Source organism: Urocampus carinirostris, chromosome 9 (assembly GCF_059441175.1).
Source record: "Urocampus carinirostris isolate Australia breed hairy pipefish chromosome 9, RoL_Ucar_1.0, whole genome shotgun sequence".
NCBI classification, from domain to species: domain Eukaryota; kingdom Metazoa; phylum Chordata; class Actinopteri; order Syngnathiformes; family Syngnathidae; genus Urocampus; species Urocampus carinirostris.
The window spans coordinates 40811904-40826147 of record NC_142357.1 but is presented as its reverse complement, the minus strand read 5'-3'; the positions used below and the strand labels follow the sequence as shown (position 1 = coordinate 40826147).

The 14244-nt window shown below is 41.5% G+C and overlaps 1 protein-coding gene across 1 annotated transcript in view; it reads right to left on the bottom strand.

The window, feature by feature from the left end:
• Positions 1-425: 425 nt before the first annotated feature.
• The window catches only part of LOC148360303 (uncharacterized), a 24303-nt gene continuing 10484 nt past the window's right edge, over positions 426-14244 (bottom strand). Inside the window, exons 7-12 of the mRNA XM_088343866.1 lie at positions 12745-12793; positions 9777-9877; positions 7489-7800; positions 5781-6035; positions 3807-4013; positions 426-1221 (exon numbers count right to left, since the gene is read on the bottom strand). Coding sequence (XP_088199992.1) covers positions 1067-1221; positions 3807-4013; positions 5781-6035; positions 7489-7800; positions 9777-9877; positions 12745-12793 — 1079 coding nt within the window. The 3' untranslated portion in view covers positions 426-1066. The remainder of the gene's footprint in view (positions 1222-3806; positions 4014-5780; positions 6036-7488; positions 7801-9776; positions 9878-12744; positions 12794-14244) is intronic.

The window sequence follows — 14244 nt, the reverse complement described above, 5'->3', positions numbered from 1 at the left end:
GTAGAGCTCTAGATAGAGGTATAGAGCGCGAGCTATAGTGCTTTAAAGAGTGAACTATAGGGCTTTAACCAAAGCTATAGAGAGTGAACAATAGAGCTATAGTCAGAGTGCTGTAGAGAGGTATAGGGCTATAAATAGAGCTAGAGATGGATCTATAGAGCTATAGTTGAGCTAGGGATGGTGCTATAGAGCTATAGAAAGTGAGCTACAGATCAATAGATAGAACTAGAGAGCAAACTATTGAGCGATAGATAGGTCTAGAGCGTGAGCTCTAGAGTTAGAGACAGAGCTCTATAGGGCAAGCTAGGAAGCAATGGATAGTGCCAGAAAGCGAGCTATAGAGCTATAGATAGAGCTAGAGATGGAGCAATAGGGCTTTAGAGAGCAAACTATCGAGAGCAAGCTATAGAGATTTAGATAGAGCTATAGAGAGTCAACAGTAGAGCTACAGATAGGGCTAGAGATGGGGCTATAGGGCCTTAGAGGGCAAGCTATAGAGTGTGAACTATAGGGCTATAGCTAAAGCTATAGAGAGCAAACAATAGAGCTATATTGACAGTGCTGTAGGGAGCTATAGGGCTAGAGATGGAGCTACAGAGTTAAAGGTGGGGCTATAAATGGGAGCTATAGGGCAATAGTTAGCACTAGAGAGCAATACATAGATCTAGAGTGTGAGTTATAGAGTTATGGATAGAGCTATATAGGGCGAGCTATAGAGCAATGAATAGGGCTAGGGAGAGAGTTATAGAGCTATAGATAGAGCTATATAGGGCGAGCCATAGAGCAATAGATAAAACTAGAGAGCGAGCTATAAAAAGTACGCTATAGAGCAAGAGATAGAGCTATACAGGGCGAGCCATAGATATAATTAGAACAGGAGACCTAGGGCTATAGGAGTTACAGAGTGAGCTTTAGACAGACAAAGAGAGAGATAGATATATGGATGTCTAGATAGATAGATAAATAGATAGTTGGATTGAAAGGGTCCTTCGGGCTGCAAGTCATCCTGTTCTTCTTTTTGTATAAAAGGAAAAAGAAGAGCAACGGTCAAAGAAATCACGGGACGTCATCTGCCCGACCGCCCGACTTGGGAATAGACGCAGGTCTCGGGCCCGGACGTCCGAGGGGCTCGCTCCTGGAACTCCAGCGGGGGGTCCCGGAACCCGGTCTCTCCCGGCGGACGGACGATCCGGACGTCGGCGTACGTCACCTCTCCCGCCTCTGAAACCGGAAGTCAAAACGCTCTTATCTCAAAGCGGACTTCTTTTGTAGTCGGGGTACGAGGGGGGAGACGGACACGGGTTTACACTCCGATACGAGCATCGGCCCCCGCCCGACAGGGTACGATGGGTTCCTGAAGGCGAAGGTTCGAGAAAGATGGATAGAAAGGAATAACGGAAGAAAATGAGAAAAGCAAAAAGAGAAGGAAAGGGACAAAGAGAAGAAAAGAGAGAAAGGGAAAGAGAGGGGGAGCAGGAAGCAGAAAAATAAAAGGAAAGAAAGAAAAAGAAGGAATGAGAGAGAGCGGAAAAGAGAGAAATAGAAGGAAAGAGAGAGAGAAAGAGCAGGAAAGAGACAGAGGGGGAAAGAAAGAGCATAAAAGAAAGAGAATGAAAAAGTGAAAGAGTAGGAAAGATAGAGAGGAAAAGAAGGAAAAAGAGAGAGAGAGGGAAAGGGAGAACAAGTGGGAAAGGGAGAAAGAAAAGGAAAGAAAGAAAAAGAACGAATGAGAGAGAGTGGGAGAGAGAGAAAGAGAGAGAGCGAGAGAACAAAAGAGAGAAAGGAAAGAGAGAAAGAAAGGGAAAAAAATAAAGAGAAGGAAAGAGACAGAGGGGGAAGGAGAGAGAGAGAGAGGGAAAGAAAGTAAGCATCAAAGAGAGAGAGCGATAAAGAAAAAAGTAAGAGACAGAAGGAGGGAAAGAGAGAGCAAGAAAGAAAAAAGTAAGAGACAAAAAGAGAGAGAGAGAGAGAGAGAGAGAGAGAGAGAGAGAGAGAGCAATATAGAAAGGAATAAGAAATAAAAAAAAGAGTCAAAAAAGAAAAATGGGAAGAAAAGGAAAAGTAGGGGAAACAAAAGCAAAAAGGCAAAAAAGAAGTAAAAAGGAAAGAATAAAAAGAAAGGAATCAAAGGGGAAAAAGACAAACCGAAGAAAAATTGCACTTTTGTCTTTTTTTCCCCTCTTGTATTTTTCTCTTTTTTATTTTTCTCCCCCTTTTTCACTTTTTGTCCTACATGTATTTCTTTTTTATTATTATGATTTTTCTTTCTTATTTTATGCTTTTCTGTTTTCTTTTTTTTTCTATATTAACCCTTTTTTCTTAAGTTCCACTTTTTGTCAGTTTTGTCTTTTCTCATTCATTTTTCATCCTATTCCTTTTTTTCTTTTTGCTCTTTTTTTGCTCTATTTTTTTCTTTTCTCTTCTTCTATTAATTTCGCTTTTCTTTTCCTTTTTTTCTTGAGTTTCACTTTTTGTCCTACCTTTTTCCATTTTTTGTCTTTTCTTTTTTTTGCTTTTTAATTTTAATTTTTATTTTTTTTATTATTTTCGAGTTTCATTTTTTGTCTTATCTATTTATGTTGAATTTTTCTTTTTTGTTTATTATTCGTTTTTTTTTTTCATTTTCATTTTTTTTTTTCCCTTGAGTTTCATTTATTGTCTTATTTCTTTTTTCGGTTATTTTCCTCTCTCTCTTTTGCTTTCCTTTTTCAAAGTTTTCTCTTTTTTATGGTTTCCATCTTTTTTTCCTTTTTTTCTTGAGTTTCACTTTTTACCTTATTTCTTTTTTCTCTTTCTTTTTGTTTTCATTTTTCTTTTTCTTCGTTTTCGAGTTTTACTTTTTGTGTTATTTCTTCTTTCTCATTTCTTTTCTTTTTTCTTCTTTTTCTTTTCTTTCCTTTTCCTTTAGTTTCACTTTCTGCCACATTTCTTTTTTCTCTTTATTTTCCTTTTCATTTTTCTTTTCCTTTGGTTTTCGAGTTTTACTTTTTGTGTTATTTCTTCTGTCTCATTTCTCTTCTTTTTCTTTTTTTTTCTTTTTCTTTTCTTTCCTTTTTTTCTTGAGTTTCACTTTTTGCCTTATTTCTTTTTTCTCTTTATTTTCCTTTCATTTTTCTTTTTCTTTGGTTTTTGAGTTTTAGAACAGGAGGTATAGGGCTATATAACACTTTTTGTGACATTTCTTCTTTTTCTCTTTTTCTTCTTTTTCTTTTCTTTCCTTTTCCTTTAGTTTCACTTTCTGCCATATTTATTTTTTCTCTTTATTTTCCTTTTCATTTTTCTTTTCCTTTGGTTTTTGAGTTTTACTTTTTGTGTTATTTCTTCTGTCTCATTTCTCTTCTTTTTCTTTTCTTTCCTTTTTTTCTTGAGTTTCACTTTTTGCCTTATTTCTTTTTTCTCTTTATTTTCCTTTCATCTTTCTTTTTCTTTGGTTTTTGAGTTTTAGAACAGGAGGTATAGGGCTATATAACACTTTTTGTGTCATTTCTTCTTCTTCTTTTCTTTCCTTTTTTCCTTGAGTTTCACTTTCTGCCATATTTCTTTTTTCTCTTTATTTTCCTTTTCATTTTTCTTTTCCTTTGGTTTTTGAGTTTTCCTTTTTGTGTTATTTCTTCTTTCTCATTTCTCTTCTTTTTCTTTTTCCTTTTTTTTGTCTTATTCTCTCTCCCTGGTGCGTTCCGGTCACTCCGAGTCCCCCTATTCTGTCTTCCTCCTTCCTTTCGGGTGACTCTGGAGAATAGGGCGACCCCTAGCGGGCAAATAATAAGCAGAGAGAAGAAGAAGAAAAAGACAGGTAGGAAGGATACCTGGGAGAGGAAGGTTCTTTGGCCCGAGTGCGAAGACGAGGGCCGATCCGACGGCGGCGACGAGGATCAGGAGCGGCGAGACGATCGCCAGCGTGAGGAGTAAATCGGTGCCTCGGCTTCCCCCCTCGCCACCGTCGCATAGGCTTCCGTTGGTTCGGGGGAACCAGCCCCAAAGCAGAGTCCCGTTCCAGGTGCACCGGCTGAACGCTGCGGACGGGACCCACATTTAGCTTCCGTGCAGGGGCGTGACCGAGTGTCAGGTGGGGTCGGTGCCCACCACGCCAAGAAAACCAGCGGGCTGGGATTCCAAAGGAGTTCACTCGCAAATTGAGTCAGGGGGCCAAAAGGGAGATTCCACAAAAACATTCCGCTCTCCTTAAAGGGACAGTGTTTTATATATTAGAGTGCCACCAAAAAATTGAGTCCAAGGAAGACTACAAACTACGGAGGTTGAAAGGGAGCAAAAAGTAGAAGGGAATAGAAATGAATAGAAAGTAGGGAAGAGAAAGAGGCAAAAAAGAAAATGGGAATAAAAAAAGTAGGAGAAAAAAGGAAAGAAAGAGAAGAAGTGAATTCAAGAGATAAAGGACATACACCCAAAAAAAAAAATCTCTTTTTTTCTTTTGATTTCTTCGTTTTTCTCCTTTAGAATTTTCCTTTTTTTCCTCGATTTTTACGTCTTGTATTATTTTTATTTTTTTTTTCATTTCTCTTGTTTTCAAAAGGTAACAAGGTGCGTTTTGGTCACCTTGAGTCTTCCTCCGTTGTGCTTGTAGCACTCGTTTTCAGTGACACGACAGAATACAGCGAATAGTGGGCCAATAATACACACTGTCTCTTTAATTTTCATAAAAAGGCAGGGGGGCCTCAAACATTCACTCTCCACCGGGGGCCATTGGTGGCCCCCCGGTGGAGAGTTTAAAACACCTGCACCAGAGGATGCTGTCGCTTTAAGAGGAGAATGTTGGTTGTTCTGTAAGTTATTAGACAAACAAAATGAAATTTAAAAAAAAAAACAATATAAATGAATGAGTAAAGTCGTGACAACTGGATGTAGTAATGACGGCAGTCTGGGCACCACCAGCTCTAATAGATATATTACCAATTGTTTTGTAACACTATGCACAAAATGACCTAAAACGTCAGGAAAAAAAAAGAGGAAAAAGGGGAAAAAAAGAAAAAACAATGTCTAAAGAATTCAAAAAGAATGAGGAAGGGAAAGAAAACACAAAAAATTAAAGACATGTAGGGGTAAAGAAGAAAGGGAAAAAAAAGACAAATGTAAAAAGAAATGCAAAAGAAAAAAGAGGGGAAAACAAAAAGGGGAAAAAAGCATGGAAAAAAATGAAAGAAATGTAGGGAGAAAATAAGAAAAAGCAATCATGCAAAAATAAATTAAGAAGAACAAAAGAGGTAAAAACGAAAAAAAGGAGAAAACGCAAGGAAAAATAGAAATATAGAGAAAAATAAGAAAAATCAAATGAAAAAAGGCAATCGTGCAAAAAAGAAAATTAAGAAGGAAAAAAGAGGGAAAAAAGAAAGAATGGGGGAAAAGCAACAAAAGAAATGTTGGGGGAAAAAATATAAGAAAAAAAGGAAAAAGACAACCATGTAGAAAGAAATGATGAAGAGAAAAAGAGGGGGGGGAAGAAAAAAAGGGGGGGAAGCACGGAAAAAAAATGAAAGAAATATGGAGAAAAAAGAAAAAGAAAAATAATATAAGAAAAAGGGAAAAAAAATTAAAAAGAAAAAAAGGGGGAAAAGAAAAAAAAAGGGAAAAAAAACACAGAAAAAATGAAAGAAATATGGAGAAAAAAGAAAAAGAAAAATAATATAAGAAAAAGGGAAAAAAAATTAAAAAGAAAAAAGAGGGGGAAAAGAAAAAAGGGAAAAAAACACAGAAAAAATGAAAGAAATCTAGAGGGGAAAAAAAGAAAAAAGGAAAAAGAAGAGGAAAAAAAGAAGCTCTCTCACCGCAAGACAAAGGAAGGTCCCTTTGCATTCGACTGACGTGATTGGAGAGCGCGCAGGTCAGCCGTCCCCGGACTTCTTTCTTCAGGGTGATGTTCGGGCCTCGAAGATTCCCGTCCAGCAGGTGGCGCTCCCGCACGGCTTCCCCGTCCAGGCTCCAGGCGTAGCGGAGCTCGTCCCCGCCGACGGACGAGCAGGACGCCCGCTGACTCCCTCGCTCCCGACACTCCAGGTCCAGGCGGACGCCCCCTACCGGAGCTGAAACGCATAACCCCACGCAGACCCGAGAGTCCCGTTTACTGCCTCCTCCAGATAACTCGGACCGGAAGGGAGACTGAAGGAAGGAGGGAGGGAAAAAGGAATGAAGGATGTGAGAAAGGTAGGAAGAAGGAAGGAAGAGGGGTAAGAAGGTAGAAAGAAGGGGAGGGAGAAAAGAAGGAAGGAAGTGATGAAGGAAGGCAAAAAGAAGGGAAGGAAGTAAGGAAGGAAGGAGAAAAGGAAGGCAAAAGGAAGGGAAGGAAGTAAGGAATGAAGGGAGGGAAGGAAGGGACAAATGTAGAATGAAGGGAGGGAGGAAGGAAGGAAGATAAAAAGAAAGGAAGGAAGGAAGGGATGAAGGAAGGAAGGAAGAAAGGAAGAAAGGAAAGAAGGGACAAGGTTTGGAAGTAATGAAAGAAGGTAAAAAGAATGAAGGAATGAAGGAAGGGATAAGGTGTGCAAAGGAAGGAAGGAAGGAAGGGAGAAAGGAAGGAAGGGACAAGGTTTGGAAGTTTTGAAAGAAGGTAAAAAGGAAGGAAGGAAGGGAAAAGGTATGCAAAGGAAGGAAGGAAGGAAGGAAGGAAGGGAGAAAGAAAGAAAGAAAGAAAGAAAGGAAGGAAAAAAGGGACGAGGTTTGGAAGTAATGAGAGAAGGTAAAAAGAATGAAGGAATGAAGGAAGGGATAAGGTATGGAAAGGAAGGAAGGGAGAAAGGAAGGAAGGGACAAGGTTTGGAAGTTTTGAAAGAAGGTAAAAAGGAAGGGATAAGGTATGCAAAGGAAGGAAGGAAGGAAGGAAGGAAGGGAGAAAGAAAGGAAGGAAAAAAGGGACGAGGTTTGGAAGTAATGAAAGAAGGTAAAAAAGAATGAAGGAAGGGATAAGGTATGGAAAGGAAGGAAGGAAGGGAGAAAGGAATGAAGGAAAGAAGGGACAAGGTTTGGAAGTAATGAAAGAAGGTAAAAAAGAATGAAGGAAGGGATAAGGTATGGAAAGGAAGGAAGGAAGGGAGAAAGGAATGAAGGAAAGAAGGGACAAGGTTTGGAAGTTATGAAAGAAGGTAAAAAGGAAGGAAAGGAATGAAGGAAGGGATAAGGTATGCAAAGGAAGGAAGGGAGAGAGAAAGAAAGAAAGGAAGGAAGGAAGGAAGGAAGGAAGGAATGAAGGAAGGAAGGAAGGAAGGAAAGAAGGAAGGAAAGAAGGAAAGGACGAGGTTTGGAAGTTATGAAAGAAGGTAAAAAGGAAGGAAGGAAGGAAGGGAGGAAGGAATGAAGGAATAAAGGAAGGGATGAGGTATGGAAAAGAAGGAAGGAAGGAAGGGAGGAAGGAAGGCAGGGAGGGCATGAGAGGGAGGAAGGAATGAATGAAGAAAAAAGAAAGAAAGAAGGAAGAAAGGAAGGAACGAAGGAAGGAAGGAACTCCACCGAATGTAAAAAAAAGGACTAGCAAAAGAATACCTTGAACAATCAAGCGCAACGTCCGATTTTGAATCCGTTTCCCTCGAGCGTCGTAGATCTCCAGAGTATAGTCGTCGCTGTCGCTTCTCTCCAGCTTCTCTATCCCGACGGTGCCGTCTTCCGGCCGGAAGCCGAACCGCGGGCGGGCCTCCGACCTGCTCCCGTCCCGTTTCCATTTCAGGTAAGTGGTTCGATCCGTCCCCCAGTTGAAGCGGAAGGGCGGCTCCTCCAGCAGGACGATCAGGACTTCTCCTCCCAGCGCTCCGTAACATCTCGCTCCTTCTCTCCGGCCGTCGCAGGGCTCGCACCCCACTGCCGTCCAAAGAAACCCGTCATCTCAAATCGACTGCGTTTCATCGAATCCGCCTAAAACCTCAATCCGGTTTCGAAGGTTCTGTCGGTATTATACCAAATCCTCCCTCTGAAAATGCCGGTTTACTTTGGCCAATTTTTAGACGTTGTGAAATAGTTGTAAATGTTTGACTTCTCTTTCCCAAAACCAAAAAGAAAACCGCAGTTTCAAGACTGTTCTCCATCCAGGCCCTGAGCTTTTCCTTGCCCTCATGTCGGTTTTAGATCAGGGGATGCTGTCATCATAGCCCTTTGAGACTCCTTTTGATTAAGGGCCAAACAAATAAACATGACTCGACTTCTTCAATCGTTTGGAGAACCTGGACAGTTTTGGTGTAATTTGGAAGGTAACATTTTGAAGTTTGGGCCCTAAAGTTATATGCTACGTGAAGTCAAAATATACTTGTTCTAAAATATGACTTCAGTGTTTGAGGGCAAACTGAGAGAAGGCTGTCGTAAAAACACCCGTGCTTTGGAATGTGTCTTTGTAATTCTGTTTGTGTCGATAACAATGACTTAATCACCTCGCCTGGGGGCAAGGACGATGACCCACCACTCTTATCCCATTGCTTCGAAGGACGATTGGGATAATTGCATCAACGCGGCGCGGACCAATCAGCCAGAGGCTTGATCATGAGGTGTGGAGAGTCCATCGCATGTGGCATAAAAGTGGCAACCCAGAGTCAGATTGCAGTTTAGGAGATATTAAAACCTTACAGTCCCTACTGAAAGTACTGCTAATATGGAGTCATCTAAGTGGAAAGACACAGAAATGTTTTTTTGTTCTCACCTGAATTTCTTTTGGCAGTTGAATGCACGCAGATGAGCGTCGCAAAACTGCCTAGACAATAGCAAATTTGATCAGAATGTCACGAGGTGGAAGGGGTGACCGGACCAGAACGGAGGCAGGAGGCAGGAAGGGAAAACTCAATTGCGTCCTAACTACCTGACTTGTTTTGGTCCACGACCACGCTCCGTTCTCCTGTTCCAGTTCCCTGACTTGTTTTGATTCACGACCACGCTCCGTTTTCCTGTTCCGGTTCCCTGACTTGTTCTGATCCACGACCACACTCCGTTCTCCTGTCCTGTCTACCTGACTTGTTTTGGTCCACGACCAAGCTACGTTCTCTTGTTCCAGTTCCCTGACTTGTTCCGATCCACACTTCGTTCTCCTGTTACAGTTACCTGACTTGTTCTGAACCACGACCACGCTTTGCTCTTCTGTCCCGGATACCTGACTTGTTTTGATCCACGACCACGCATTGTTCTCCTGTTCCGGTTCCCTGACTTGTTCTGATCCACGACCATGCTTTGTTCTTCTGTTCCGGTTCCCTGACTTGTTTTGGTCCACGACCACGCTCCGTTTTCCTGTTCCGGTTCCCTGACTTATTCTGATCTACGACCACGCTTTGTTCTCCTGTCCTCACTACCCGACTTGTTTTGGTCCACGACCACGCTCTGTTCTCCTGTCCCGGCTACCTGACTTGCTCTGATCCCCGATCACACTCCGTTCTCCTGCTCTGATCCACGATCGCGCTCTGCTCTCCTATCCCGGCTACCCGACTTGCTCCGATCCACGACCGCGCTCTGCCCTCCGCCCCCGGCCATCTGCCTCACCACCTGTCACCGTCTGCGGGTTCTTCCTGTTCCACTTGCCCAGCGAGCACCGGATCGCTGTTTTTTTTTTCCTCTCTCCCTGATCCCCCCCCCGATCCCTTCATAAAGACTTATGTGAAACGTTACGCATTTGGGTCCGGTCGTGACAGTTTGTCCTGTGTTCGTGACATTCCCCCTTTTTGAGGACACCGACCTCCGTTCCGGCTTCCCTGAATTTGGGTCCGCCCTCAAATGTCCACACATTAGAGCCAAATCTGCAACGCTCGTTCCAACTGACCGCGCGGTCATTGAAAATTCCTGGGAAGAAAGGAAAAACTGACCTGGAGAAGCGGCCAGGAGCCAAAGCAGGAGTCCGGCCGCGTCTTTCATATCTCCCACCGTTGCTTGGGACCTTTTCTGGTTTTCTTCTTCTTCTACTTTTCTTAGAAAAGGAAGTCGCACTTCTTCTTTTATCCCTCTTGCTCAAAATTGAACCGCAGACATTCTTGTCGACTCCTTTATTTAGGTTTTCGTTCGCCACAAGGGGGGGCCAACTCCTCTCAGTCGAGGGACACGCGCTACCGTGAAAATCGCACGGGGGCCAGACGAGTAGATTCAAGAGAACGAGGGAAGGAGAGAAGAAAAGAGAAAGAAATAGAGAGAGGACAAGGAAAAAAGAGTAAGGGAAGAGAAAAAGGGAGAAAGAGAGTAAAATAGGGAGCATTAGACAGAGAGAGAGGGGGGAATAGAGAGAGAAATGAAGAAAAAGAAGGAGAAAGAGAAATAAAGAGAGAGGGAAAGTGAAAGAGAGAGACAAAGAGAGACAGAAAGAAAAGAAGGGGAAAAGAATGAGTGAAGGGAGAAAATGAGAGTTTGAGATACAGAGTGAGTTTTAGAAAGAGAAAGAGAAAGAGAGAAAGAGCAATTTAGTGAGAAGAAAAGAGAAAGAAATAGAGAGAGAACAAGGGAGAAAGAGTAAGGAAGACAAAAAGGGAGAAAAAAAAGAGGGAGCATTACACAGAGAGAGAGAGAGAGGGGGGATAGAGAGAGAAATGGAGAAAAAAAGACAGAGGCAGAAAAAGAAAGAGAAAAAGAAATAAAGAGAGAGAGAAACTGAAAGAGAGAGAGAAAAAGAGAGACAGACCGAGAGCAAGAAAAGAAGGGGGAAAGAGTGAGTGAAGGGAAAAAAATGAGAGTTCGAGATACAGAGTGAGTTTTAGAAAGAGAAAGAGAAAGAGAGAAAGAGCAATTTAGTGAGAAGAAAAGAGAAAGAAATAGAGAGAGAACAAGGGAGAAAGAGTAAGGAAGACAAAAAGGGAGAAAAAAAAGAGGGAGCATTACACAGAGAGAGAGAGAGAGAGGGGGGATAGAGAGAGAAATGGAGAAAAAAAGACAGAGGCAGAAAAAGAAAGAGAAAAAGAAATAAAGAGAGAGAGAAACTGAAAGAGAGAGAGAAAAAGAGAGACAGGCCGAGAGCAAGAAAAGAAGGGGGAAAGAGTGAGTGAAGGGAAAAAAATGAGAGTTCGAGATACAGAGTGAGTTTTAGAAAGAGAAAGAGAAAGAGAAAAAGAACAATTTAGTGAGAAGAAAAGAGAAATAAATAGAGAGAGAACAAGGGAGAAAGAGTAAGGAAGAGGAAAAGGGGAGAAAGAGAGAAAAAGAGGGAGCATTAGATAGAGAGAGAGAGTGGAAAAGAGAGAGAGAAATAAGATAAAGAGGCAGAAAAATAAGGAGAAAGAAAAATAAGAGAGAGAGAGAGAGTGAAAGTGAGAGAAAGAGAGACAAAGAGAGACACACCAAGAACAAGAAAAGAAGAGGTAAAGAATGAGTGAAGGGAAAAATTGAGAGTTTAAGATACAGAATGCGTTTTAGAAAGAGAAAGAGAGTAAGAGGAATTTAGTGAGAAGAAAAGAAAGAAATAGAGAGACAACAAGGGAGAAAGAGTAAGGAAGAGAAAAGGGGAGAAAGAGAGAAAAGGAGGGAGCATCAGACAGAGAGAGAGGGGGGAATAGAGAGAGAAATGAAGAAATAGAAGGAGAAAGAGAAATAAAGAGAAAGGGAAAGTGAGAGAGAGAGACAAAGAGAGACAGACCGAGAGCAAGAAAAAAAGGGGAAAAGAATGAGTGAAAGGAAAAAATGAGAGTTTGAGATACAGAGTGAGTGTAAGAAAGAGAAAGAGAGTGAGTAAGAGGAATTTAGTGAGGAAAAGGGGAGAGAGAGATAGAGAGAGTGAGAGTTGGTGTATGTGTCTCCTCCTGGTTTTTCATTTTTTCTTAGTTTATTTCATTCCTTCTCACTCTCTATTTCTTCTCTATCTCCCCTCCCTCTCTTTTCAAATGTCTTTCTTTCATTCTCAATTCTTCTCCCTCTCTCTCTTTGTCTTACTTACTCTGATGTTTCTTTTTCTCTCCTCGTCTCTCTCTATTTTCTTTCTTTCTCTTTCTTCCTTTCTCCTCCCCTCTGTCTCTTTTTCTTCTCTGTTCTATCTCCCTCTCTCTCCCAGTGTCTATTTTTTCTCTCTCTATGTCCCTCTCTCTTTTTTCCCTTTCTTCTTTTTGTCTGACTTTCTATCTTTTTATCGCTCTCCTCATTCTCTCTGATATTCTCTCTCTCTTTTTTCTCTGACTTGCTCTTTGTCTCTCTCTGCCTTTTACTAGGTCTCTCTTTCTCTTTCTTTTCTTTCTCTCTTATTTTCTCTCTCTGCCTCTCTGATTCTCTCTCTCTCTTACTCTGTTTGTTTGAGTTTCTATCCTTTTCTCTCACTTGTTGTCTGACTCTGACCCTCTGTTTCCCTTTGCCTTCCTGTACGTTTCTCTGTCTTTCTCTCTTTCTGTCTTTCTCTCTCTCTCTCTCTCTCTCGCTCTGATTCTCTCATTCCCTTTTTTTCTCTCCCTCAGCCTTCTCTCATTCTCTCTCTCTTTCTTTAGATTGGGTTGATACTTGTTTATCAAAACTGGAGAACTTGTTCCACATCATGAAAATGTCTTAAGGCGGGGACAGCGTATCCTGGGGGAATACTGTACTCCATTAATACTGTAGGAGAATATTGTACATTTCTATAGTGGGGATATTACTTCATCACAATTTTAGATTAGGAGACACAAATAAACATAAAGTGGGGAGACTGTAATCAATTGCAGTTTCAGTCAATCCATCTCAAAAGTTCCACACTATTTCTTTTGAAGTATTAAGAAGTCAAAAAGTATGAGAAAGGATCCTCGTGACGACGAGTGATAATAGAAAAAAAATAATACGGGAAGCGGCGAAACAGTTTTTAATCTGGTTCTTCATCTTCGATTCGCAGAAAGCGGAACTTCTTTGGGTGCGTTGATGTACGTGATCTCGTAGTCTTCCTCCCCTGCGGAGAGAACGGATCGGAAATAAACCACTGCCTCCAAAAGTCAGAGTATTATGAACACGTGAAGATCCTTTTCCAGCCATATTCATTTGACTATTTCAAAGTAATATATCTTTTTTAGTAGTGAAGGATTTGATACATTTGACTATAAAGGATTTTATACCATTGACTCAGAATGCAATGAAGATTTTCACCGAGTAAGTTCAATGACCGGGCAGGCTGTTCCAAATGCAAAATCTTTTCTCCAGTTCTGTCGATAACGGGACTCTGACGGAGGACGGCAGGCGTCGTTTCGAGAAACCGCAGACGTCGGGACGCTCGTCTCTGAGACGGTGAAGCCCGGGGGGGGCTTCCTTGGCACGCCCGTGGGAGGAGCCGGCACACCATCTTGCGGGGAGACTAAAGGACTCAAGAAGAGGGCTTCCCAGAGACTCCAACATCACTCATTTGGCCGTTTTCGACGGAGTACACTTAGCGAAATTGCAGTAGTTATAAATGTACTTCTCCCCATATTTGAATAAAGTATGTACTTGCTGTAATCATATGAGGAATCCTTTCATAGCAGTACTTTCTTAACATTGGTCTTCTGATGAGTCCTTACCATACAAGCATCCAAATCCAGCTGAGTCCAGTTTTAACAAAGTTCTCTTGTGATACGAGTTTCTCTCTTTTCCACTCGAATGCTCCATTTTTTTGCAAAATCCACACCCCTTTCCTATAAAAACTGCGGTCAGCCATTTTTGGATGCTCTCCCGATCCCGATACTCTGTTTTATTGTATGGTTGTAATAAAAGTCCTGATCTGATATGCTCTCTTCGGCACGTTTTTCTTCATCCAAATACTCGATCCGGTCCAAATACTCGATCCGGTCCCAGGAGTCCCAGGACATCCATTTCTCTTTTTTGGTCTTCTTTTTTTCTCCATTTTCCTTTTTTCTTTTCTTTTTCTTTTTTTCCTGACATTTCTTTCATTTTTTTCCTGTGCTTTTGTCTTTTCCCCCTATTTTTTTCTTTTTAATTTCTTTTGACATGGTTGTCTTTTTTCTTATACATTTTTTTATTTTTCCCCAACATTTCTTTTATTTGTTTTGAAGACGAGAAACGTCTGCGCCAACAAGGGATAGATACAACTGTGGACTTACACTAGATAGGAATGGATACAATCATATACAGTATTTCATTTTCGGTTCTGGCTACTGAAGAGATCCATTATCCCCAATTGCATATTGCTGCCATTGAGGCAGAAAACACTTGCATCAGGCCCGGATGCTCCCTTTGAGCTGTTATTTCCGCCTCTGTTGAACAGCACTCGTGCAACCGCGATCCGTTATCCCTAATCCGTTACGAAAAAAAGGAGTTTACAAAACAGATTTTGAATCTGACTCGGATCGAGCCCGGTTTGATTCCTGTTCTGAACTAGGACCAGATGAGACCAGAAATTATTTGTGATCT